Source organism: Struthio camelus, chromosome W (genome assembly GCF_040807025.1).
Source record: "Struthio camelus isolate bStrCam1 chromosome W, bStrCam1.hap1, whole genome shotgun sequence".
NCBI classification, from domain to species: Eukaryota; Metazoa; Chordata; class Aves; order Struthioniformes; family Struthionidae; genus Struthio; species Struthio camelus.
In genome coordinates this window covers 15,248,315-15,274,767 of record NC_090981.1, presented here as the reverse complement: position 1 = coordinate 15,274,767, position 26,453 = coordinate 15,248,315, and the positions used below count along the sequence as shown (strand labels likewise).

Genomic DNA, 26,453 nt, shown 5'->3' with positions numbered 1-26,453 from the left:
CCCCTCTCACCCGCCCTCTCCCGCCCTCCTCTCCCCCTCTCTCCCCCCTCTATCCCCCCTCTCTCCCGCCCTCTCTCCCCCTCTCTCCTCCTCTTCCCCCCTCTCTCTCCCCCCCTCTCCCCCCTCTCTCCCGCCCTCTCTCCCCCTCTCTCCTCCTCTTTCCCCCCCTCCCCCTCTCTCCCCCCTCTCCCCCCCTCTCCCCTCTCTCCCCCCTCTCTCTCCCCCCTCTCCCCCCCTCTCTCCCCCCCTCTCTCCCCCTCCCCCCTCTCCCCCTCTCCCCCCCCTCTCCCCCCTCTCCCCCCCTCCCCCGCTCTCCCCCCGCCTCCTCTCCCCCCCTCTCTCCCCTCCCCCCCTCTCTCCCCCTCTCCCCCATCTCCCCTCTCTCCCCCTCTCCCCCCTCTCCCCCCATCTCCCCCTCTCTCCCCCCTCTCTCCCCCCTCTCTCCCCCCCTCCCCCCTCTCCCCCCCTCTCTCCCCCCCTCTCCCCCCTCTATCCCCCTCCTCCCGCCCTCTCCCGCCCTCTCTCCCCCTCTCTCCCCCCTCTATCCCCCCTCTCTCCCGCCCTCTCTCCCCCTCTCTCCTCCTCTTTCCCCCCTCTCTCCCCCCTCTCTCCCCCCCTCTCTCCCGCCCTCTCTCCCCCTCTCTCCTCCTCTTTCCCCCCCTCCCCCCCTCTCCCCCCTCTCCCCCCCTCTCCCCTCTCTCCCCCCTCTCTCCCCCCTCTCTCTCCCCCCTCTCCCCCCTCTCCCCCCTCTCTCCCCCTCCCCCCTCTCCCCCTCTCCCCCCCTCTCCCCCCCTCTCCCCCCCTCCCCCGCTCTCCCCCCGCTCCCCCCCTCTCTCCCCCCCTCTCTCCCCCTCTCCCCCCCCTCTCCCCCTCTCTCCCCCTCTCCCCCCATCTCCCCTCTCTCCCCCGCTCTCTCCCCCCCTCTTCCCCCTCTCCCCCCATCTCTCCCCTCTCTCCCCTCTCCCCCCTCTCTCCCCCCCCTCCCCCTCTCCCGCCCTCTCTCCCCCCCTCTCCCCCCTCTATCCCCGCCCTCTCTCCCCCTCTCTCCTCCTCTTTCCCCCCTCTCTCCCCCCTCTCTCCCGCCCTCTCTCCCCCTCTCTCCTCCTCTTTCCCCCCCTCCCCCCTCTCTCCCCCCTCTCCCCCCCTCTCCCCTCTCTCCCCCCCTCTCTCCCCCCTCTCTCTCCCCCCTCTCCCCCCCTCTCCTCCCCCCCTCTCTCCCCCCTCCCCCCTCTCCCCCTCTCCCCCCCCTCTCCCCCCCTCTCCCCCCCTCCCCCCGCTCTCCCCCCGCTCTCCCCCCTCTCTCCCGCCCTCTCTCCCCCTCTCTCCTCCTCTTTCCCCCCTCTCTCCCCCCTCTCTCCCCCCCTCTCTCCCGCCCTCTCTCCCCCTCTCTCCTCCTCCCTCCCCCCTCTCTCCCCCCTCTCCCCCCCTCTCCCCTCTCTCCCCCCTCTCTCCCCCCTCTCTCTCCCCCCTCTCCCCCCCTCTCTCCCCCCCTCTCTCCCCCTCCCCCCTCTCCCCCTCTCCCCCCCTCTCCCCCCCTCTCCCCCCCTCCCCCGCTCTCCCCCCGCTCTCCCCCCTCTCTCCCCCCCTCTCTCCCCCTCTCCCCCCCCTCTCCCCCTCTCTCCCCCTCTCCCCCCATCTCTCTCCCCTCCGCTCTCTCCCCCCCTCTTCCCCCTCTCCCCCCATCTCTCCCCTCTCTCCCCTCTCCCCCGCTCTCTCCCCCCCTCTTCCCCCTCTCCCCCCATCTCTCCCCTCTCTCCCCTCTCCCCCCTCTCTCCCCCCCTCCCCCCTCTCCCGCCCTCTCTCCCCCCCTCTCCCCCCTCTATCCCCCCTCTCTCCCGCCCTCTCCCGCCCTCTCTCCCCCCTCTCTCCCCCCTCTATCCCCCCTCTCTCCCGCCCTCTCTCCCCCTCTCTCCTCCTCTTTCCCCCCTCTCTCCCCCCTCTCTCCCCCCCTCTCTCCCCCCTCTCTCCCCCCCTCTCCCCTCTCTCCCCCCTGTCTCCCCCCCTCTCTCCCCCCTCTCTCCCCCCCTCTCCCCTCTCTCCCCCCTCTCTCCCCCCTCTCTCCCCCCCTCTCCCCCTCTCTCCCCCCCTCTCCCCCCGCCCTCTCCCCCCGCCTTCCTCTCTCCCCCCTCTCTCCCCCTCTCTCCCCCCCTCTCCCCTCTCTCCCCCCCCTCCCCCCGCCCTCTCCCCTGCCCTCTCCCCCCTCTCCCCCCCCTCCCCCCTCCTCCCCCCTCTCTCCCCCCGCCTCCCCCCTCTCCCCCCTCCCCCCCTCTCTCCCCCCCTCTCTCCCCCCTCTCTCCCCTCCCCCCCTCCCCTCCCCCTCCCCCCTCTCTCCCCCCTCTCTCCCCCCGCTCTCCCCCCTCTCTCCCCCCTCTCTCTCCCCTCCCCCCTCTCTCCCCCCTCTCTCTCCCCTCCCCCCTCTCTCCCCCCTCTCTCCCCCCTCTCTCCCCCCCCCGCTCTCCCCCCTCGTCCCCCTCTCCCCTCTCCCCCCTCTCTCCCCCCTCTCTCCCCCCGCTCTCCCCCCTCTCTCCCCCCTCTCTCTCCCCTCCCCCCTCTGTCCCCCCTCTCTCCCCCCCTCTCCCCCCCTCTCCCCCCCTCTCCCCGCCTCTCCCCCCCTCTCCCCCCCCTCTCTCCCCCTCCCCCCTCTCTCCCCCCTCTCTCCCCCCTCTCTCCCCCCTCTCTCCCCCTCTCCCCCCCTCTCCCCCCCCTCTCTCCCCCTCCCCCCTCTCTCCCCCTCCCCCCTCTCTCCCCCCTCTCTCCCCCCTCTCTCCCCCCTCTCTCCCCCCTCTCTCCCCCCTCTCTCCCCCCCCTCTCCTCCCCTCTCCTCCCCTCTCCCCCCTCTCCCCCCTCTCCCCCCCCCTCTCCTCCCTCTCCCCCCCCTCCTCCCCTCCTCCCCTCTCCCCCCTCTCCCCCCCTCTCTCCCCCCCTCTCCCCCCTCTCTCCCCCCCTCTCCCCCCTCTCCCCCCTCTCTCCCCCCTCTCTCCCCCGCCCTCTCCCCCCCGCCCTCTCCTCCCCTCTCCCCCCTCTCCTCCCCTCTCCCCCCCTCTCCCCCCTCTCCTCCCCTCTCCCCCCCTCTCCTCCCCTCTCCCCCCTCCCCCCTCTCCCCCCGCCCTCTCCCCCCCTCCCCCCCTCCCCCCCTCTCTCCCCCCCGCTCTCCCCCCTCCCCCCTCTCTCCCCCCTCTCTCCCCCCTCTCTCCCCCCTCTCTCCCCCCTCTCTCCCCCCCTCTCCCCCCTCTCTCCCCCCTCTCTCTCTCCCCTCTCTCTCCCCACCCTCTCCCCACCCTCTCTCTCCCCCCCCTCTCTCTCCCCCCCTCTCTCTCCCCCTCCCCCCACTCTCCAGCTCTCTCTCTGGCTCTCTCTCTCGGTCTCTGTCTGGTTGTCTCTGTCTCTGACACTGTCTCTGTCTCTTACTGTCTCTGCCTGTCTCTGTCTCTCTCTCTGTCTCTGGCTGTCTCTGGCTGTCCCTGGCTCTCTGTCTCTGGCTATCCCTCTCTCTGTCGCTGTCTCTGGCTGTCTCTGCCTGGCTGTCTGACTGTGTCTCTTTCTGTCACTTCCTGTCGCTTTCTGTCTCTGTCTCTGTATCCCTCTGTCTCTGTCTTCCTCTCTCTCTGTATCTCTCTGCTTGTCTCTCTCTCTGTCTCTGTCTTTCTCTGTCTCTCTCTGTCTCTGTCTGTCTGTTTCTGTTTCTTCTTCTGTCTCTCTCTCTCTTAGCCTCTGTCTCTGTCTCTTTCTCTGTCTGTCTCTGTCTATGTCTGTCTGTCTCTCTCTGTCTGTCCTTGTCTATCACTTTCTGTCTCTCTCTCTGTCACCCTGTCTCTGTGTCTGTGTCTGTCTCTGTCCCTGTCTTTCTCTGACTGTCTCTGTCTCTGTCTTTGTCTGTCTCTGCCTGTCTCGGTCTCTGCCTGTCTCTGCCCGTCTCTGGCTGTCCCTGGTGCTCTCTGTCTCTGGCTGTGTCTGTGTGTCTATCTGTCTCTGTCTCTCTGTCTCTCTGTCTTTTTCTCTGTCTCACTTTGTCCCTGTCTCTTTCTTTCTCTGCCTGTCTCTGGCAGTCTCTGCCTCTGTCTGCCTCTGTCTGCCTCTGCCTCTGTCTCTCTCTTTTTCTGGCTGTCTTGGGCTGTCTCTAGCGATCTCTGTCTCTAGCGATCTCTGTCTCTGTCGGTCTGGGTCTGGGTCTGGGTCTGTCTGGCTCTCTGTATCTCTGCCTGGCTCTGTCTCTGTCTGTCTCTCTCTTTTTCTGGCTGTCTTGGGCTGTCTCTGGCAATCTCTCTCTCAGTCTCTGGCAATCTCAGTCGGTCTCGGTCGGTCTCTGGCAGTCTCTGTCTGCCTCCGTCTCTCCGTCGGCCTCCGTCTCTCCGTCTGCCTCTGGCAGTCTCTGTCTGTGTCTCGGTCTCTGTCTCATTCTATCTCTGTCTCGTTCTAGCTGTCTCTTTTTCTGGTTGTCTTGGGCTATCTCTGGCAGTCTCTGTCTCTGGTGGTCTCTGGCTGTCTCTGGTGGTCTCTGTCTGGCTGTCTGTCTTTGGCTCTCTGGCTATCTCTGGCCGTCTTTGCCTGTCTCTGGCCGTCTCTGTGTCTGTGTCTGTTTCTGTCTCTGTCTGTCCATCTCTGTGTCCGTCTCTGGCTGTCTCTGTCCCTGTCTATCCCTATCAATCTCTGTCTCTGGCTCTCTGTCTCTGGCTGTCTCTGTTTCTTTCTCTCTCTGATTGTCTCTGTCGCTGATTGGCTGTGTTTGTCTCTGGCTCTGTCTGTCTTAATCTTATCCCTCTGGGTCTCTGTCTCTGGCTGTCTCTGGCTATCTCTGTCTCTCTCTCTGTCCCTCTCTCTCTGTCTGAGTCTGTCGCTGTCGCTGTCTGTCGCTGTCGCTGGCTGATGCTGTCTGTCGCTGTCGCTGTCTCTCTGTCACTGTCGCTGTCTCTCTCTCTGTTTGCCCCTTGCTGTCTCTGTCTCTGCCTGTCTCTGTCCCTCTCTCTCTCTGTCTCTCTCTGTCTCTGCCTATCTCTAGCTGTCTCTGTCTCTTCCTGTCTCTTCCTGTCTCGATCTGGCTCTGGCTCTGGCTCTGGCTCTGGCTCTCTCTCTTTCTCTGCCTGTCTCTGGCTCTCTCTGGCGGTCTCTGTGTCTCTGTCTGTGTCTGTCACTGTCTCTGTTCGTCTCCATCTCTGTCTCTCTCTCTCTGTCCCTGTTGGTCTCTGTCTCTCTCTGTCTCTGTCTCATTCTGTCTCATTCTCTCTCTCATTCTGTCTGTCTCTGTCTCTCTTTTTCTGGCTGTCTCTGGCAGTCTCGGTCTCTGGCGGTCTCTAGCTGTCTCTGTTTCTGTCTGGCTGTCTCTGTCTCTCTGGCTGTCTCTGCCTGTCTCTGGCCGTCTCTGCCTCTGCGTCTGTGTCTGTCTGTCTGTCCATCTCTGTGTCCGTTTCTGGCTGTCTGTCTCTGTCTCTCTCTGGCTGTCTCTGTTTCTCTCTGTCTTTCTGTCTCTGTCTGTCTCTGCCTCTCTCTTCCTGTCTCTGGCTGTCTTTGTGTCTGCCTGTCTCTTTCTGTCTTTGGGCATCTCTGTCTCTGGCTGTCGCTGTTGCTGTCTCTGTCTATTTCTCTGTCTGTTCCTGGATTTCTCTCTCTCTGCCTGTCTCTGCCCGTCGCGCTCACTCTCTCTCTCTCTGTCTTTTTGTTTGTCTCTGTCTCTGCCTATGTCTGACTGTCTCTGCCTCTTTCTCTGTCTTTCTCTGTCTCTGTCTGTCTCTTGCTGTCTTTGTCTCTTTCTCTTTCTGTCTCTGTGTCTGTCTCTGTTTCAGTCTCTGTCTCTGCCTGTCTCTGCCTCTGGCTGTCTCTGTGTCTGTGACTGTCTCTCTGTCTCTGTCGCTCCCTCTCTCTGTCTCTGGCTGTCTCTGGCTGTCTCTGTCTCTGTCCCTGGCTGTCTCTGTCTCTATCTTTGTATCTGGCTGTCTCTGGCTGTCTGTGGGCATCTCTTTCGCTGTTGCTGGCTGTCACTGTCACTGTCTCGGTCTCTGGCTGTCTCTGTCTCTGTCGCTCTCTCTCGCTCTGTCTTTTTGTCTGTCTCTCTGTCTCTGCCTATGTCTGACTGTCTTTGTCTGTCTCTGGCCGTCTCAGTCTCTGGCCGTCTCTGTCTCTTTCTCTGTCTTTCTCTGTCTCTTTCTGTCTCTTGCTGTCTCTGTCTCTTCCTCTCTCTGTCTCTGTGTCTGTCTCTGTTTCAGTCTCTGTCTGTGATTGTCTCTGTCTCTGTTTCTCTCTCTGTCTTTCTGGCTGTCTCTGGCTGTGGCTGTCTCTGTCGCTGGCTGTCTCTGTCTTTCTCTTTTTGTCTGTGGGCATCTCTTTGTCTCTGGCTGTCGCTCTCTCTGGCTGTCACTGTCTCTGTCTTCTCTCTGTCTGTCTTTTTGTCTGTCTCTCCGTCTCTGTCTGTCTCTGTCTGTCCCTGTCCCTGTCCCTGTCCCTGTCTCTCTCTCTGTCTTTTTTTCTCTGTCTCTGTTGCTCTGTCTGTCTGTCTGTCTCTGTCTCTCTCTGTCTTTATTCTAAAGGGTTTTTTTTCTGTTTTGTTGTTTTTAAGGCACAGCATTGTAAACATTCACTTACTAATGATCAGTGTTCTCTAATTCTAGCTCACAAACCATTAAATTCCTTGTTTGTAGTCTATTGCACAAGGTCTCTACACAATGCAATGATCAGGTTTGCTAGTTCTGATCCATGACTCTTATCCATGTACATGTACATAGAGAAGCAGTGGTCCAGATGAATCTTGAATGTTGGTATGAACATTTAGAAGTACTGATATGGAGAAATGTAATCACGTTATCATGAATGCAAAATGGAATAAAATAAGTGCTGGTGTATTTTTTTTGTCATTCCATCAGGGTACGTTGCAATATTTTTGACCTGTTCTGACAACTGTAAATATGAGAGAGAGAAAGAGGTACTCATATGAAAATGAAAATGTTGGATTTTGGGCTCTTGATGTGTATCTAAAGAAGCAGTGTGCATGTATAGACTTAAACTATTTAAACTGAAAGTGCAAAGCAGCTTGATAGTGATGAATTTATTCCCTCTTTCACATCTATTTTTCTATAAATTAAGTAACTCCATGTTGATTTTTCCATTTTCAGTCATCTGCTAAACAGGATAATAACTTACCTGCAGAAGACCAAGAGATGGATCCTACAAAGGGAGATGATACCCCTTTTGAAAAACCCAGTAATGAAGTATGTGGAAGGTTACTTTTTTAACCTAAAGAAGCTCACTTTAATACTATGTACTTTGACTTACAACTGCATCTTCAAATACTTAGAAGCTACAGTTGCTAGCAGCGTGACTGTCTTGGGAATGGTTTAAAATATAAAATTTCATATGTATTTAGCTATGTTTATACTTCTCATTGAAGCTAATGGGAATTAGAGATACTGTCGGAGAGCAAACTTTAATGTAATGATATTTAGTAACAGAAAGTGTCTTGATATATGTGATGAAATTTTTGCCTAAATTGTATATCAGAAACTTCAGTTATGAGATTTCCCTGAGAAATTCCTGATCATTTAAACTATATCTTAGGTTTGCTAAGAATGTCTTTGTTTTTTCTTGTCTTTATAGGATGTGATGAAAACAAATGATAAATGTTTTCCTAAAGTTGCTAGAAGAGGACGAAAGAGAAAGGTAACACTATGCTTAATTATCTTACTTTATTAGAATCTGGATTTGAAGGTATTTTCTTATTGGATAGTCATTGATTCTGTGTTTGAACTTGATGCAAGGTAGGAAGCTCCCATCTTTTCCTAAGTAGTTTAGCGTAAATAAGAAATGTTAAGGAGTAAACTGTTGTTAAACCACTAACAAAATCTCCTTTGAAGGCCCCCAAAATTTCTGTTAACATCTTCATAATACTGAATCCAACACTTGAAATACTGTCCCTTTTCATGAGGCCATGCTTATGTAGTTGCTTCAATTTGGCTGCTTCTGAAAAAAGGGGTGCAGCTGCCTGCACTTCTTGTGCCAGCATTAATGTTCATGTAGCAACACAGCAAGCCAGATCAGGGAGTTGATCCAGCCGAAAACTAGAATAAAGTGGGGTAAAGTCTAATTTTAAGTTGAAGCCATTTCCTGATTCAACTTGCTTGCATTAGTGCTGGCAGCAGAGATAAGTAGGAAGGTATAACCATGGCCTTAGTGTGTTATGCCATGAATCGTTAGCATACTGAATATCATTTGTCTCAGAAAGATAAAGATACGGCATTTGTATATCCTTATGAAAATGACTTGAGTCTTTTAAAAAAAACAGAATTTAAAGAATACCTTATTAAAAGTCCAGCCTCCAACCTGAGACACTGAAGAGCCAAAAGATTGTGTGGGTGTTATTTTTAGCTTCCCAAAGGGACAAAAACCTCGCAGATGACACTCTGAGAGATCTCATTTGTTTTGATTTTTTTTTTTTCAAGCACTCAAACTTTCTGGTTCTTTGGCATAAAAAAATGGCTTCCAGGCCCAAGATGATTTCCTCTGTCATGCATGTGCAGCTCTATTCAGCTGACAAATGTCTTTGAAAACTTCTCCTGTAAGTTTTTTGCTTGTTTTTAAATCTGGTACCACTTGCATCCATCCATCCCCCTGTCAGTGGCATGAGTTATAACTACAGTTTTGATGCTTTTGGTACTGACAAGGCTACAAGTTTATGTAGTGGGCAAAGATTTAATTTTTTTGTTCTTAAAGTACTAGGCTATCCAGTATTTATGTGAACTGGAATCTACCTTTTTGCCCTCAGTACTGTGTGTTGTTGTCATGTTTTAGGTCAGGACAGATTAAGCGCACGCTTTAATTGCTACACAATAATTGGATCCGTGTGAAGGAGTTTGGACATTTATTGCCTCTGTGAAAGAGTGATTAAGAATGCAAAGAACGCTACAAAGTTACAGAAAAGTGGTTATCTCCACTTCCTCTTTCCTCGCTGACAGGAGCAGCAGTTGTCAGTGGTTGGGAAGAGTAGGGTGCTGAGTGTGTTGGTTCTGGCTGTGCGAGCTTGCTCCTAGGCGCCCCTGGAGGTCCTCCGCAGTCAGGCGTCCCCAAAGGTAGAGTCATGCCCCTCATTCGGGCTGAGGTGGATGAGGTTTATGAGGTGGAGAGCACCTTCCAGATTGTTTGATCTTTGCTGGTTGGTGGACTGCTCCGAGCTGTTACTCGTTGATTGATTGGTACAGCAAGTTGCTGGGCAAGTATTCTTGTATAAGTAAGTTTAGTTCTGCTATTTCTGCCAATTACGCATTCCCCCCCCCCCCCCATAACACATGCCTAATTGTGCTTTATCTAACAAAAGTTACATCCCTAGCAACTACAGAGCAACATACCAAAGGTCAAACCAAGGGCCTCCAACATTGGCCTAACTACTCAAGTGATGTCAGCTGGGGCATGATGGGTGTGGTTACCAATTATAGCCACAGTAGCACTGGTTTTACATTCTTGCACAGGCGGGAATGAGCATGTTCCATCTTCCCACTCCACTGGCAGATCTACAGACACTACACGAATTAGTAGTTACGAATTGTTTTTCCCTAAAAGATATAAGGGTGCAGATACCTTGAGTTCTGCTACTTGCACAAGAGTTAGTCATAGTCGGGGGTTCTTGTGTACATATCCACTTCTTATGGTCCCATTCCTCACACCCTCAAATATCTACAGGGACAGTTTTGTTTCGTTCACTGTCCATCCATAGCCATGGGGACGTCAAGCTATGTGTCCATAACCGACCAGCCATTATGACTGGTAATGCCACCCCTTGGACATATGTAGTCCACGCAGGTCGGTCTGTCCACCTAATTCTCAGAACTGCCCCGGCATCTTGGGTGTGTAGCTCATCTTAGGAAGATGTAACATACGGGCTACGCTATCCCAATATTTTCCTTTGCAGATTAACCATTCTTGTTCATTACTAGTAAAGTGGCCAGTTGCATACTCTGGCAGGTGGTGTCCAAAGAGGCACTCTGGACACCAGTAGAAATAGTCTTAGACCGTTTTTTTCACTGCCACTGCTGCCCAGATCTTTCTTTCTATTGAGTGCAATTGGAGGTCAGCCGTTTCTAATTGGCTAGCAGCTTTAGCTAGCCCCTCAAAGTGCTGAGAGGCTAGTTGTCCAACCAGTTGCAGCCAGGCTTGGAGGGCTTGGATATCCATGGTGTTTAGGGCAACTCCTCCAAGTCCTGGCATTCCTGATATGTCTCTTTTAGTTCTTCTGTGAATGTCATGTTCAGGGAACATGGCATGTTGAACCCCTATAATAAAAAGGGTACAGGTGGTATTGTGTTGACCTGCATTCCAATCCCACCTGATGTGGGTACTCTTTCTCTTATTGGGTTACCCCAAGTAAAGTTTGCCACTTTCCTATGGTCAAAGATAACGGAAGGTGGTGCTACAGATTGTGGGGCTTACTGTATCCTTTTTGCCAAGATAATATGGAGGTTAAGTTGCTAGTTTGGTTTGTGTTTCTTCCATTAGATAGGGTCTCATTATATTTAAATTCTAATCTTAGATTGTTTTGGGTCCTTTTATAAATGCTCATGAAGTTGGTGGTCCAGTTAAGTCTAGTCATCATACTGGTGAGAAGTCCTTATGTTCACTAATATATCCTACGTACCAGGCTCCATTTTTACTTGCGCCATTCTGGGTGCTGTTCAGAGTTAACTGGGTTGTATTATTATCCAGCATATCCCTGCCCCATGTACAGTAACACATTCCCCTTCAATTTCCCACCATACCACAAATCCTCCAATATTTTTTTTAACGGTTCATTTCATATGTTTCGCTCTCATTCTGCAGTGGCAAAGTAGCTTGCAGCTGGCACTGGGGAGGGGGGGGGTGTCATTGTTTGTGCCACTGTTATGGTCAAAGTCCAGACTGCTGTCCATACCAAAATAGGGTTCATCTTCCTGTATACAGTGAGGTTCACAGGGGGTTAATTACAGACTCTGTGTGTGTGTGTAGATAACTTTCCTGTTTTGTAACATTACCCGTGCTGTATGTCTTGGTCCATGTGCAAACGCTACCCCCCTCTGTGTTTTCCCTTTCCCTAAGGGGATGACCGTCCAAACCTTTGTTCCCATCCAATCACGGCCTGTCATGACGGGCGCCTTGTCTCCATCTGAGAGGAGATCTCCATCCTTCTGACAGGTTGTGAGCCAGAGGTCCTGCTGGACTACTAGGCTTCAAAACTAGCTAAGGCCTCTGATGGGAACCAGAGGTGTGATGAAAACTGTTCAAGGACAGAAGTATGGTGTGAGTACTAACTGGGCTATGTTGTTGCTCTGGTATGCAAACTGCTTGTGCTTAATTAGGAGTACGTAGGGGTATCAAGGCTAAAGTAAGATAATTCTGTCCAAAAAGCATATAATGGAAATGAAATAAAACCAGCATGAACCGTAAGGTCAGAAGGGAGTCTTGAGATGCAAGGCTGCCTTCATCTGGATAACTGCATCTGGATAACTGCCTTCATCTGGATAACTGGTATAAGTAATACCATATTAGGCCGAAATTGCCTAGGTAACAGTGTTGGAAACACTGAATTTGGGTACAGATGTAACAGAAGTGGGACCAATGAGGAAAACGCAATTAGGAGTGGGTTGTTTATTTGGGAGGAGTTTGGGCAGAGAAAAGGAGGAGCAGGGGTGGTGAAAAGGTGGGTTCAGGAAAAGAGGAAAAAAAGGGGGGCGGGCGGGGAATAAGGTATAAAAATCAGGTGGAGAACAAAGAACTGGGAGATCTTGCGATGGTAGGAGCGTGGACGCCTACAGACGGTGGTGAAGCTGACCTGCAGGCCCAAGCCCCCTGGGACGCTGGAGGGAACCCCCTTGGACAAACCGCTGGACTCTCCATCAGATCTGTGTCCGAAAGACTTGGTGTGGGAGGGTGAAGTAAAAAGGGATAAACTTGTATGGAGGGATAGACTTGTACCTTACTATTAAGTGCAGGAGGAAAGCGCTATTAAGTTGCAATTCTATTGCCTTGTGTGTGTGATTTATATGCTTTCTTTATAGTAATATAACTGCGTATCAATAATAATACTAATAATAAGCAATAGAATTGTAACTCAGTATTGCTTGCAGCAATGTAATTGTGCAGCAATATTACTAATAAGTGGTGTGTTTATTAGCCAATTAGAGTATTATTAGTTTTTTTTTTTAAGGTGTGTCACTTAATCAATAAACATTATAACCATCTCGATCAGTTATGTCTCAAGCCTTCAATCTAAAGGGGGAGAGTCGGACTTAGGGCAGTAACACAGGTCTAGCCTGGGCTTGGCCGGGTCAGGACGATGCCCCTCGAGTGTTCACAAGCCAAGTGGCTTCTGCCAAATTAACATCCCAATTTCTCATATCCCTTTTTTCCAGGGCTCGTAGAATAGTTTTCAGGAGTCCGTTATGCTGTTCTACCTGTCTCGATGCCTGGGGATAATAGGGGATATGGTATACCCAGTCAATTCCATGTTCATCTGTCCCTAACTTTATTATTTCATTTTTGAAATGAGAGCCATTGTCAGACTCAGTTCTTTCGGGTGTATCATGTCCCCACAACGTTTGTTTTTCAAGACCTACTATTGTGCTTTTAGCAGTGGCATGGGCCACTGGGTAAGTCTTCAGCCAGCCCGTAGTCATTTCTACCATGGTTAGGACATATTGATGCCCTCTACTAGTCCTGTACAAAGGTCCAATGTAGTCTACTTGCCACGCATCTCCAAATTGGTAGTTTAAATGTCGTCCTTCGTGCTTCAATGTTTTTTTGTTGTTTAGCTTTTTTCACTAATGCACAAATTTCAGTCCTTTGTTATGCGTATAATGGCATCTTTAGACAAGTCCACCCCCTCGGTCTCTTGCCCAGCAATAGGTGATGCTACATCGATGGCCGGTCTCATAGCTTGGACTTCTGCAAACTGACTCGATTGTCCTTCACCTTCATCTGTTTTTATCACCTGTTAGACAGGATTCCAAACGGCAGCTTTCGATCTTCTCCGATTGCCAATAAGTCGACAAGAACCGTCAGTGAACAGCACATATTGTCGCTCTTCTTTGGATAGCTTGTCATATTCCAGGGCTTCTTGAGCGCATGGTGATACCTCAGGTGATGCCCCAAAATCGCAATTTTGGGGCCATTCCATCAGCTCTTCTACCAGGCCCAGACATTTCTGTTTCCCCATCTGAGCCCACTGGGTAATCAGGGCTGTCCATTTACTCCAAGTAGCACTCGTCATGTGGCCATCTCTATTTCCCCTTTCCTCGCTGATAGGAGCAGTGGTTTTCAGGGGTCAGGAGGAGTAGGGTGCTGAGCGTGTTGGTTCTGGCTGCGCGAGCTTGGTCCCAGGCATCCCCAAAGGTAGAGTCATGCCCCCGCTTCGGGCCAAGGTGGATGAGGTTTATGAGGTGGAGGGCACCTTCCAGATTGTTTCATCTTTGCTGGTTGGTGGACCCCTCAACTGTTGCTCGTTGATTGGTGTAGTGAGGCGCCGGGCAGATATTCTTGTATAAGCTTAGTTCTGCTACTTCTGCCAATTACATGCGGGTTCCCCCCCTCCCCCATAACACCTGCCTATTTGTGCTTTATCTAACAAAAGTTATATCCCTAACAACTACAGAGCAGCATACTGAAGGTCAAACTGTGGGCCTTTGATATCAATCTAATTATTTGAGTGAGAGTGGGGGCAGGGCTAAGAGAATTTATAAGTGTAGCTCTTTTCTGTCTCCTTCACTTCTTGCATTCAAAAATCTTTACAAGTTTTTTTGTTTGGTTGGTTGGTTGGTTTTGGGGTTTTTTTGGAAAACCTAAATTCTAAATCCCAAAGCTTATGCCAAGGAAAAGCTCTTAACTTCATTGATTCAGACATTCCAAACAGTTATGGCCCCTATGAATGCCTTAATTTATACAACTTGAACATTAAACTGATACAAAGAAGTTGATTCTTAAAGACTTTAATTTTTTACAAATCATTCAAGATTGTTTTCTGACCAATGCGCATCATCAGTAGGTTCAGTGAAAACACCAGATTTCTTCCTAGTATCACATCTATAATACCAAAAGCATACTATGAGAAAGTCACATAGCAGAAATTGGTACAATGAGTTTACAAAAACAAAACTAAACTTTAACATTAACTGCTATAAAAACGATGCTTCGAAATCGTACAAAACAGTGAAAAGCCATCCTGCCACATGTTGAAAAACTACACACGAACAGGTCAATATGACAGGAAGAGGGTAGGTTTTATAGAAATGAAGCAATTAAGCAGTTGAAAAAGTATTTACACTCTTTCCTGCTATTAACTGGAAAAACATACAGTAGTAATAAAAAAAAATACTACAACCGTCTCCTGTTTTCTGAATAGGTTTTTGAAATGTGTATTACTTGTTAATACTGGATGAAATCATCAGCAAAGCATTTAAATACTTTTAAAATGAAGATTAAAGGGGCTGTTATTCCACAAAATTTACCATTAAAATATTATGCTTTTTTTTAAACTTTCAGTCTATAGATTTTAAACTAAAAACTTAATCCTCTCTAATTTGTATTAAAAAAAAGAAAAAAAAAGAAAGAAAAAGGACTCCAATGGCATCATTTGTTTGAAGAAAGATTCCTTTGGATTTTCAAGCTCTCTCTCTTCACCTCATGTTCTAGAAAAATAAAGCAATGTTAATAGCCATATACAGAATTTTAGGCATAAGTCTTATTTAAAAATTCATTGACCTGGAATAAGACTAGAATCTCAGTGTGTTGATGCACAATCAGCAGTAGATGACGTTTGGAAGACTGAAGCAGTTAGTGATGCCAGCTTCTCTGCTGAGATGACCCCCCCCACACACACACACACTTTAAGATAAGCAAACACCGACTGAGTTCAAGTTAACATGTCGAGCTGTGAACTGCAGTTATTCAGGATCTGATTTGTATTCCATTCAGGTGTTCCTCCTCAGTCTATTGCCAAATTTGTGCCAACATCCTCAGCTATTCATCCTCTCAGTTGGCAAAAAAGAAACAAAGCAGCTTATTGAACAATGTTGCAGAAAAGACCTTGGCTTTTCTTTCACATAAGTGTGAGGCATAACGCTGATTTAACATAGGTCACCAACTACAGTTTTTCTTAGTACCCATGAATCATTCAACACATGCCCTGAACTTTAAAAAGATGACTTAAGGAAATAGCCTATATGCCTACCAACACAATTGAAAGTGGTTCTTCAGCACAATCAGTTGGGACAGATTCTTTTCTAGAATGCATAGAATTGTGGAATAATTCACATTGGAAGGGACCTCAGGTCATGTACTTCAACCTCCTGCTCAAAGCAAGGTTAGCTATCAGATCAGATTGTTAAAGTACATATTCAAAAAGGTATGAAAACATCTTATCTCTAGTTAACAGATGGAGTAAAGTTACAGCAATACTTAAAGTACAGAACTGAATGCACAGGTCTGCAACTTGAAAAAGACATTTTCCAACCAATTGCTTAGATGCAGTACTTGGAGCTTAGGAGTGTTCTGTAAGTTCATGTTTACTCTGCTTAACGGGCTCTCCTTTAAACGATTTAACACTGCATATGCAATTGCTTAATTATGAAAAATATTGAATGCAAGCAAGTTACACGTGACAGAAACATAGTTTGTAGGTTGCTTGAGTTTAGAACGTGTGCAGCTTATGTATTTCTCAGCATGAAAGGTGCACCAGTTCAGTGAGAGTGGTAAGCTTATAAATGGACTCTTAATGCAAAAACTGTCAACTGTCAGTGTTTGATTGCTAGTAAATACCAAGCCAGACTAGCTAGTGAGTAGGTTAAGTGATCTGGGAATCAGGTATGTGTGTGGCTCTCTAAGGGTGAGACGACAGGGGCATTTGCTACTGGAAGGACCTGGGGAGTCCCCACCAACTGCCAGAGGGGGCGTGGTGTTTGGGGGTCAACTGAGACCTGGGTGTGTGCGTGCTCACATGTCTCTAGGGGTGAGGCACCCGGGAAGAGCGAGGATCCAGGACCAGCTACTGGACAGATCCACAGTGTATGTTGTGCATGAAGGGGTCTGTACCAGCAACTGGAGTGGGGCTGTGGGCCTTGGGGGCTCGTATGTCCAGGTGCCAGCAACTGGGGAGACCAGGGATCCAGACTGAGAGTCTAAGCCCAGCTGCTGGAGGGATCCACATTGTACATATGTATATACGTGTCCCACTAACGGACCTTCCTCCTAATCAGCCAGAGAGGGGAACAGGATGAGGCTGTTGTTGCTATTTGTGTTTCTGTGACTGCTGAGCGCTTCTGTGTTGATCTGTGAGGCCGACCACGTGTATATGTATGTATGTGTTGCATATGTGTGCTTGTGTGTGTGCCTACTGGGAATACATTCTCAGCCTCGCTACTGGTTGGACCTGAGGGCATGGAGCTGCAGCAGCATCACCTCTATCAGGCTACCAGATTTGGGCTCCGCCTAACAGAAACTATTGGTCTTTTTACGCATCCTCGCTCAACTAAACTGGTTTGTCTTTTTTTAGCAATTTAGAACTATGCGCAATATTTTAGGAAGCAAGTAAGAAATAGCTGCTCTATGGGGAGAGGGTCCATGGCTTTAATTTGTGAATTACTTGCTTTAAATTAGGCTGAAAAACAAACTGAAGCTGAAGAAGCTGCAGCAGCAGCAACTGCAGTCGCTGTGGCTCCAAAAATAAGCCCAAAAAGAGGAAGACCAGCAGGTAACTTTAAACAAAAAGGAATTTTATTTATTTTTCCCCCATACAAAATAACTTAATAGAGATGGTCAGAGGATTTATTGCCCCCAGCCCTCAGGTCCCTAAAGTATCATAAAACATTTCCTAATGCTAAAGACTATTTTGTAAACATTTTCGTGTGTGTATTGCTGGAAAGTTATAGTGATAAAATATCCTACATCTCAACCTGAGATATTTAGCACATAAAGAGCTTTAAATTGTTAATGCTTGTGCTGGGTCATCTGAAATAAGGCTCATCATTGTATCCAGGTGCAAGTATCACCTTTAGGAAAGCCTCCATAGGATTCTGCTAACTTGCACAATATGCAATAAGACCTCTTTATTTCTATGCACTGTGGCTTCACGAAGGTTTGTATTAGTCAAAGATGTATAAAATTGATACTTAAATTGTGTTAGAATATCCATAAAACATGAGTTAAAAAAAAATGTGTGGGGGAGGGAGACCCTCTGTAGGTAGAGCTCAAATGACAATAAAAACAAGTGAAGAGCTGGAGAGATTTAGCTGAAAAGAGGTTTAGAAGAAATCTCTGTAGATTGATAGACAGCTGAGAAGGAAATATAGCTATTAAAAGTGTGTAATTTCAAACATTTTGCTAATAGTTCTGCAGTAGTTGTTTGTGAAAGTAGCACAGTGATTTAATTGGAATTCTTGTGGCAAGTTTGCAAGTATTCTTGAAGGAAATGTTTTGAATTTGTCATTTACTACTAACATGGGGAAGGTTATTGGAGCAATTAAGTATGCTATATGAGTATGTAGTCTAGGAAACAGATAATTTAATACTTTATACTCATTTGTAGCTGCTAGCATTATGAAAATAACTTTTAGAAAGCGCAACCACAATTAACTTCCAAGGCAAGCTAATTAAGACTAGATATGAGGAAATTAAGTATTACCTTAGTACTTCACACACTTTCATTATATTTATGAAATGTACGTTTTTAGTATTTTAATGTGTGTGAGTTTTTTTTACTTATCTTTGAAATTATTTATGTTTATACAACCTATTCGCTGTAAGAGCAGGAAAGGCCCTTTGTAAGAGATGCTTTGGCACCCTATGGGAAATGTGTTACTAGATGATGTACTATACAGCGTTCTCTCACATTAATATGATGCATGCATCTCTTGCTTAGCAGTGCTCCACACTAATACCAGCAGCACTTCAAACACTGGGCTGTTAGCTGTTTTCCTAACAGAACGTTCGCTGGGGATAGCAGATAAGCACGTTCCATAAATTTGAATCTGTAATGGCAGTGTACTAAGTTTTCATTTTACAGAATGTGAAGGGTATAAATGTTGAAAAGGTGGATAAACTATTTAGCTTGCTTTAACACTGGAATATGGTGAAATTGAGAAGATGGAAAGTTGTGCTGTATACCTCTGTGTGGTGGCAGAATTTCTTGGTACTGATTTTCTCTTAGGGAAAGTGATGGAAGCTCCATGAAGCTCCTAAAACTACTACTAATAAATAGGCTGATAGATATATATATAAATATAGATTTTATATATATATATATATATGTATATGTGTATATATATATATATATATATAAAAACAGATTTGCACACTGAATTACTTCCCCCCCACACACACTTATTTGTGATTCTCTAGTTTCAGGCTTATTTTTATTAGCTGCATAACATGAGAAGGGTCATTCTGAATGCACAGGGTAGAAAAGCCACAGGAATAGATGATTTAAGATTTACTATCTTAAACTGCCAAAGTATTGGTTGAGTTTTTAATTTTTCAAAGGGATCTTGATTAAACTTTGATACACAGTTGCAACATTTGAATTTTGAATAATAGAATATTTAACCTACTAACTTTGACTCAAGTGTTGCTTCTATGTGTTGACATGAGAAACAGTACTTTTAGATAAGGAATGGGTGGTGGCTATAGACTAACCTGTTCGTTCTGTATAAACTAGCTACTGAAGTAAAGGTTCCAAAACCAAGAGGGAGACCCAAATTGGTGAAACCACCTTGTCCTTCAGAAACTGACATGTGAGTTGGCTTTTTATACAAAATGTATTTCTTTATTGTAAACCCAAGTGGTTGCATTTGATGAGTTCTTGTGAGTTCCTGCTCACCGTTTTCCTTGTAGTACTCAATATCAGTTATTGTTTGTTTTGGTAGAAGTTATTTACAACCTATGCAATTAATACATAGTAACTCAAGGTAGTAAAGCTCTGGAATAAGACAGAAGATCTAAACCTTTATAATTTTGCAAAACTTTTGCAAAGGCTATTGTATATCTTTCTGTTGGATTATTTCTATATCAGTGCCACTTCCCTGTATTTGTGGAGAAGAAAAGAAGATCATGTGAAACTTAAAATATCAAATCTCTTTTTACAATTGTGTCTCAAAAAATCTGTTGATTCTGCACATTGGGGAAACTCCATCTGTTATTTATCTGCTATATGAATTAGACTTTTATTCTATATATTTCTTGTGCTAAGCCCTTAATTCTAGTAATTGAAGGAAATGTTGAGCATTTGTATAATTTTCTACAGGTTAGCATATGTGCAGTTTCATTAGGTATGTCTTAAATATGTTTCAGAAAATCATTTTAAAATATTAGCATTGTTGAATATTCCCTAGGCCTGCAAACATTTATGCTTATGAAGAACTTCTAAGCCTTAACTTCTTGCAGTGGTTTTGGGTCTATGCACATACATTAGTGTTTGCTTGGTTGGGGCCACTGTGCTATTATATTTATTTTTTACATAGACAACAGACTATAATTTTAAAAAAATTACTAGATGCTACCAGATAAGTAAAAAAAGTGGTTGGATGATTTGGCTCAGGGTATAGTGGTTAATCAGTTGTTCTCTACCTGGAGGCTGGTAATAAGTGGAGTACCACAGGGGTCTATCCTGGGACCTGTCCTGCTTAACATCTTTGTCAATGATCTGGAGGAGGGGATGGAATGCACTCTCTTCAAGTTTGCAGATGACAGCAGATTGGGAGGACCAGTCAGTACACTCGAGGGCAGGGCTGCTATCCAGAGGGATCTAGACAGGCTAAAGGAATGGGCCAACAGGAACCTCATGAAATTCAACAAGGACAAATGCCAAGTCCTGCCCCTGGGAAGGAAGAACCCCTGATAACAGTACAGGTTGGAGACTGACTGGCTGGGGAGCAGCTCTGCTGAAAAGGACCTGGGGGTCCTGGTGGACAACAAGCTGACCATGAGCCAACAGCGTGCCCTGGCATCAAAGGCGGCCACCATCATCCTGGGCTGTATGAACAGGAGCATAGCCATAGATTGAGGGAAGTGATTATTCCCCTCTACTCAGCACTCGTTAGACCACCTCTAGAATACTGTGTCCAGTTTTGGGTCCCACAGTACATCAGAAAGATGCTGACTAAATGGAGTGAGTCCAGCAGAGAGCCACCAAGCTGGTCAGGGGCTGGAGCACTTGCCCTATGAAGAGGAGCTGAGTAAACTGGGCTTGTTCAGCCTTGAGAAGAGAAGGCTTAGGGGGCCTAATAGTAGCCTTCCAATACCTACAAGGAGGTCACCAAGGAGGAGGAGCCAGGCTCTTCAGTGGTGCATGGTGGGAGGATGAGAGGCAACAGGCATAAGTTGAAACAAGAGAGATTCAGACTGGATGTATGGAAATACTTTTTCACCCTGGGGACAATCAAGCAGTGGGGCAGGTTGCTCAGAGAGGTTGTGCAGTCTCCATCCTTGGAGGTTTTCAAGACCAAACTGGAGAAAGCCCTGAGTAACCTGGTCTGACCTCATAGCTGACCCACCTTTGTGCAGGGGGTTGGACAAGAGACCTCCAGAAGCCCCTTCCAACCTGAATTGTCCTATGATCCTATGAAATTAAACATCTAGGAATGAGCTAACTTTGTGCAGGTGAGGTATTCATTAGTAAAAACTAGAAAGTACATCTTACTGAATTGAGAGAACTAGGTTCAGTTTTAAGCTGGGTATAGATAATGAATATGAAGCTTAAATAATTTACTGTGTTTTAGTGTTCACGAGGAGGAGAAGACAAAGAAAAAAGGACTGGAAGAAAAGCCCAAAAAACAAGGGAAAAAAGATGAGGAGAGTCAGAAGGAAGAAGACAAACCAAGAACGGAATTTGATAGAAGAGAAGGAAAGAAAGAGACCGAACCAAAAAGGAGAAATGCTTCCCAAGTGGGTTCTGCATCAGCCTCTGATTCTGAAGAGGATGGAGGACAGCATGAAGTTGATAAGGTATATTTCTCTTTACTGACATATTTATTGTAAAGAACAGTAGTTCATTGAAGATATTTCTTAAAGCTAATACTAGGGTCTTCAATTTTGTCTATTAAGGGTCGGAGCCTTGTGTCTGGCTAATATAGATGCATGTCTTGGGAATGAGAAGTTGTAGAATTCCCTTCTGTCAAATACTCTTTTCAGTAACTTTTTGATATTTACAAAGAAATTTTTTTTCCCTAAAACTTAAATTTAAATCCATCTTTACTTTTTTTTTTAAAGACATTTATTATATCAAAAGGGGTTTTTTTTGTATGCTTCCTTGAATGCGTGCACACGTGTGTGTGCGTGTGTATTTATACACAACACTCTGTGCCATGTGAAACGGTACATCATAACACTGTTGAAGAAGGCTGGAAACTGGTGACCTCTCATAGAAGGAGAAAGGCTCTTGCTCCTCCTCAAGACTCACCTTTGAGGAACAAGTTTAGTGCCCTCCAGGCTGAGGAGGAACTGAGCGTGGCTTCAAGGAAAGATACTGGCCAGACAGACCCCGTGCCATGCGGGAACACCCAGAAGAAGCAAGAAGTGATTGTTGCGGGTGACTCCCTGATGCAGGGGACAGAGGCACCTATCTGCCCACCTGACCTCTTGTCTAGAGGTTTGCTGCCATGCCAGGGGCTCAAATAAGAGACGTCATGGAAAGACTGCCAAGGCTTGTCCATGCATCAGACTACTACCCTCTGCTGCTCTTCCATGTGGGCACTAATGACACCAAGGGCAACTTGGAAACCATCAAACAGCACTTCAGAGCTCTGGGAATGGTGGTTAAGGGTCTGGGAGCCCAGGTCATTTTCTCCTCAATCTTGCCTGTGAGGGAAAAGGACGGGAGGAGGAGTAGACGAGTTTTCCAAGTGAACGACTAGCTGCGCCGCTGGAGTTGACAACAGGGTTTTGTTTTCTATGACCACGGGACCCTGGTCGAAGACCGACAGCTGATGGGGAGAGATGGGATCCACCTCGCCAAGCGGGGCAAACATGTCTTTGTCAACAGGCTGGCCAGCCTGGTAAGGAGGGCTTTAAACTAGGAAAGATGGGGGGAAGGGGAGCGTTATAGAGACAGGGTAGGTAGCAAAACGCCACTCAAGTCAGGATGCCTCCAGCGGGTGCATGCAGCCAGGGGAGACAGCATGGAACATGGCTATGGAGGATCCTCTTGCACCTCTCCTGAGAAGCCTGCATGCTCGATTGGCTCTCTGAAATGCCTGTACACCAAGGCACGCAGCATGGGGAATAAGCAGGAAGAGTTAGAGATCTGTGTGCGGTCGCAGGGCCATGATCTCATTGCAGTTACAGAGACATGGTGGGATAGTTCACATGACTGGGATGCTGTCATGGATGGCTATGTGCTTTTTAGGAAAGAGAGGCCAGGAAGGCGAGGTGGTGGAGTTGCCCTTTATGTGAGGGAGCAACTAGAATGTGTGGAGCTCTGCCTAGGGGTGGATGAAGAGCAAGTTGAGAGCCTATGGGTAAGGATTAAAGGGCAGGCTAACATGGGTGACACGGTGGTGGGGGTTTGCTACAGGCCACCTGATCAGGAAGAGGAAGTCATTGATGAGGCCTTCTACAGACAGCTGGAAGTAGCCTCACAGTCACAGGCCCTGGTTCTCATGGGGGACTTCCACCACCCTGACATCTGCTGGGAAGAGAGCACAGCTAGGCACAAACAGTCCAGGAGGTTCCTGCAGAGCATTGAGGATAACTTCTAGACACAGGTGGTGGAGACGCCAACAAGGAGAGGTGCATTGCTAGACCTTGTACTAACAAACAAAGAAGGTCTGGTTGGAGATGTGAAGGTTGGGGGCAGCCTTGGCTGCAGTGACCATGAGATGGTGGAGTTGAGGATCCTACGAGGAGGGAGCAGGACAATAAGTAGGATCGCAACCCTGGACTTCAGGAGAGCTGACTTTGGCCTCTTCAGGGACCTACTTAGGGGAATCTCATGGGGGAGGGCCCCAGAAGGAAGAGGGGTCCAGGAGAGCTGGTTAATATTCAAGCATCACTTCCTCCAGGCTCAAGAGCAGTGCATCCCTCTGAGTAAGAAGTCCAGCAAAGCAGGCAGGAGACCTGCATGGATGAGCAAGGAACTCCTGGCAAAACTCAAACAGAAGGAGGAAGTCTACAGAATGTGGAAAAGGGGACAGGCCACTTGGGAGGAATACAGGGACGTTGTCAGAGTGTGCAGGGATGCGACAAGGAAGGCTAAGGCCCATTTGGAATTAAATCTGGCAAGGGATGTCAAGGACAACAAGAAGGGCTTCTTCAAATACATCAGTAGCTAAAGGAAGACTAGGGAAAATGTGGGCCCGCTGCTGAATGGGGCGGGTGCCCTGGTGACAAAGGATACAGAGAAGGCAGAGTTGTTGGATGCCTTCTTTGCTTCAGTCTTCACTGCTAAGGCCAGCCCTGGGGAATTCCAGACCCTGGGGACAAGAGAGGAAGGCTGGAGAAAGGAAGACTCTCCCTTGGTCGAGGAGGATCGGGTTAGAGATCTTTTGTCCAAACCTGACATCCACAAATCCATGGGCCCTGACAGGATGCACCCACGAGTGCTGAGGGAGCTGGTGGATGTTATTGCTAGGCCACTCCCCATCATCTCTGAAAGGTCCTGGAGATCAGGAGAGGTGCCTGAGGACTGGAAGAAAGCCAGTGTCACTCCAGTCTTCAAAAAGGGCAAGAAGGAGGAGCCAGGGAACTACAGGCCTGTCAGCCTCACCTCCATCCCTGGAAAGGTGATGGAACAGCTCCTCCTGGAGGTCCTCACTAAGCATGTGGAGGACAAGAAGGTGATCAGGAGTAGTCAGCCTGGATTCACCAAAGGGAAATCATGCTTGACCAACCTGATAGCCTTCTACGATGGGACGACTGGCTGGGTGGATGAGGGGAGAGCAGTGGATGTTGTCTCCCTGGACTTCAGCAAGGCTTTTGACAGTCTCCCATCACATCCTCATAGGCAAGCTCAGGAAGTGTGGGTTGGATGAGTGGACAGTGAGGTGGATTGAGAACTGGCTGGATGGCAGAGCTCAGAGGGTTGCAGTCAGTGGTGCAGAGTCTAGTTGGAGGCCTGTAGCTAGTGGTGTCCCCCAGGGGTCAGTCCTGGGTCCAGTCTTGTTCAATGTATTCCTCAGTGACCTGGAGGAAGGGACAGAGTGCACTCTCAGCAAGTCTGCTGATGATACTAAACTGGGAGGAGTGGCTGACACACCAGAAGGCTGTGCTGCCATTCAGAGGGACCTGGACAGGCTGGAGAGTTGGGCGGAGAGGAACCTCATGAAGTTCAAAGGCAAGTGCAGGGTCCTGCACCTGGGGAGGAACAACCCCAGGCACCAGGACAGGCTGGGGGCTGACCTGCTGGAAAGCAGCTCTGCAGAGAAGGACCTGGGAGTCCTGGTGGACCACAAGTTAAGCATGAGCCAGCAATGTGCCCTTGTGGCCAAGAAGGCCAAGGGTATCCTGGGGCTGCATTAGGCAGAGTGTTGTCAGCAGGTCGAGGGAGGTGATCCTCCCCCTCTACTCAGCCCTGGGGAGGCCTCACCTGGAGTCCTGTGTCCAGTTCTGGGCTCCCCAGTACAGGAGAGACATGGCACTACTGGAGAGAGTCCAGCGGAGGGCTACAAAGATGATGAGGGGACTGGAGCATCTCTCCTCTGAAGAAAGGCTGAGAGAGCTGGGCCTGTTCAGCCTGGAGGAGAGAAGACTGAGAGGGGATCTCATCAATGTGTACAAGTATCTGAAGGGAGGGTGTCAAGGGCCAGCCTCTTCTCCGTGGTGCCCAGTGACAGGACGAGAGGCAACGGGCAGAAACTGAAACACAGGCAGTCCCATCTGAACCTGAGGAAAAACTTCTTCACTGTGAGGGTGACTGAGCCCTGGAACAGGTTGCCCAAAGAGGTTGTGGAGTCTCCTTCCCTGGAGGTATTCAAAACCTGCCCAGGATCACGTGCAGGCGATGTGCTCTAGATGACCCTGCTTGAGCAGGGGGGTTGGACTAGATTATCTCCAGAGGTCCCTTCCAACCTTGACCATTCTGTGATTCTGTGAAAAGTTCCTTCTACCTACACTATTGAAATGAGTGAAGCGGTTCTCCTAAAAACGTTTGTTCAAAATCAGAGTAGAATTAACATGCCATTTTATTTCTATAAAATTGAGGAGAAAACTCTGTAAAAAAAAAAAAAAAACAGTAACTAAATACGATTAAGTAACTTTAAATTAAAATCGGTTACTTCAGTGAACTTACTAACATTAACTCACTTTTTCTTAGTGATAACTTCATGCTTCTCTTTCTTTTCCTCAGTGTTCTCTCCACTGTGTTGTGATTGGTTGATGTCTTGAGTTTCTTCAGACTCTCCATTTAGTGTCTTCAAACCTTTAAAATTAAAGGAAAAGAATCAGCACTGCAGGAAGCAAGAAAAGCATCAACTCCAATGCCACAAATGTTTTTCCTCTAATCTTGATATCTACCAGCTGAAGCTATATATAAAAAAACAAGAACATGTTATGACAACTTCTAAGAATTCAGTCCCATAATTTCCTTTATCTAAATAAAAGGAGCAGGCATATAAAATATTGCTGAAGGCTACAGTTTCAAGGTAATTCACAACACATTTCAAGATAAACTGAAGGACATCTGAACATTAACCCAAGAAGTATTAAGAGTCTATGACAATTAACCTGACATGATCAACATATATTTCAAGAGATCCATGTTCTTTCTAGGTTTGTCAGGCTACAGCTAATAGGGTAATTGGTTATTTATTATTTATAGCTTGAGTAGTGAGAAAGTTTGACTATACCTTAACCCAGATATTTATTGCAGATTTCTAATATTTTAACTACAGAAGTTAATAGTTCCATGGATTCTTGCTTATTGTCAACAACAATGCATATATAGGTATAATCAAAATGTAAAAAATGGTATATAAAGGTAAAATAAGGCTTAGTATGTAGTACAGTAATAATATGGTAAGTATATTTGAAGAGCAAATATATCCATCATACCATTAGCATAAGTAGAAAAACAGTGTGCTGTGAAGAAGCTTTAAACTAAATTGTACTTAGTTAGAAGTCAAAGCAGGAACATTTGTCCTCTCAATTTCCATGAGGAATATATTTTGCTCTACGATTACAAGCTGGTTTTGGAATATTCAAGTTTATCAAAGTATCACTCTAGGTTCAATTTAGAAGGATACAGCCCATTTTTTCAATAGGCTTACAAAAAAACCTCCACTATTTTTGAATAAACTCCTATGCTACTTCAGGAAAAATACAAAACACTTAGTCTTAATACTTTCAGGCTAAGATGATACTAAAAAGCAGAAAACCAGTTTTAAAATAACACTTCAGCAGTTAGATCTACTTAAAAATTATTTAGAATTACTAAACAGATTCTGTTTTGAATTTTAAAAGGACAGAAGTAGTACACCAGTACATGAAGGAACTGGAATGTCTTTTTTGTAGCAAACAAATATCCACAT

General features: G+C 47.5%; 1 protein-coding gene and 1 pseudogene across 14 annotated transcripts in view; one reads left to right on the top strand and one right to left on the bottom strand.

The window, feature by feature from the left end:
* Nucleotides 1-26,453, top strand: part of LOC104145190 (lens epithelium-derived growth factor-like) — a 63,322-nt pseudogene that overhangs the window by 23,180 nt on the left and 13,689 nt on the right.
* LOC104140074 (lens epithelium-derived growth factor-like) overlaps nt 13,916-26,453 on the bottom strand; it is a 34,287-nt gene continuing 21,749 nt past the window's right edge. For 10 of the 14 annotated variants that reach the window (XM_068924596.1, XM_068924598.1, XM_068924593.1 and 7 more), the window contains 2 exons: nt 25,231-25,345; nt 25,092-25,137 (listed from right to left, as the gene is read on the bottom strand). In XM_068924596.1, the coding sequence (XP_068780697.1) occupies nt 25,116-25,137; nt 25,231-25,345 (137 nt within the window). In that variant the 3' untranslated portion in view covers nt 25,092-25,115. Of the gene's footprint in view, nt 14,631-25,091; nt 25,138-25,226; nt 25,346-26,453 lie in introns of those variants that run through there. The other 4 variants (XM_068924595.1, XM_068924602.1, XM_068924603.1 and 1 more) reach the window with 2 other exon arrangements.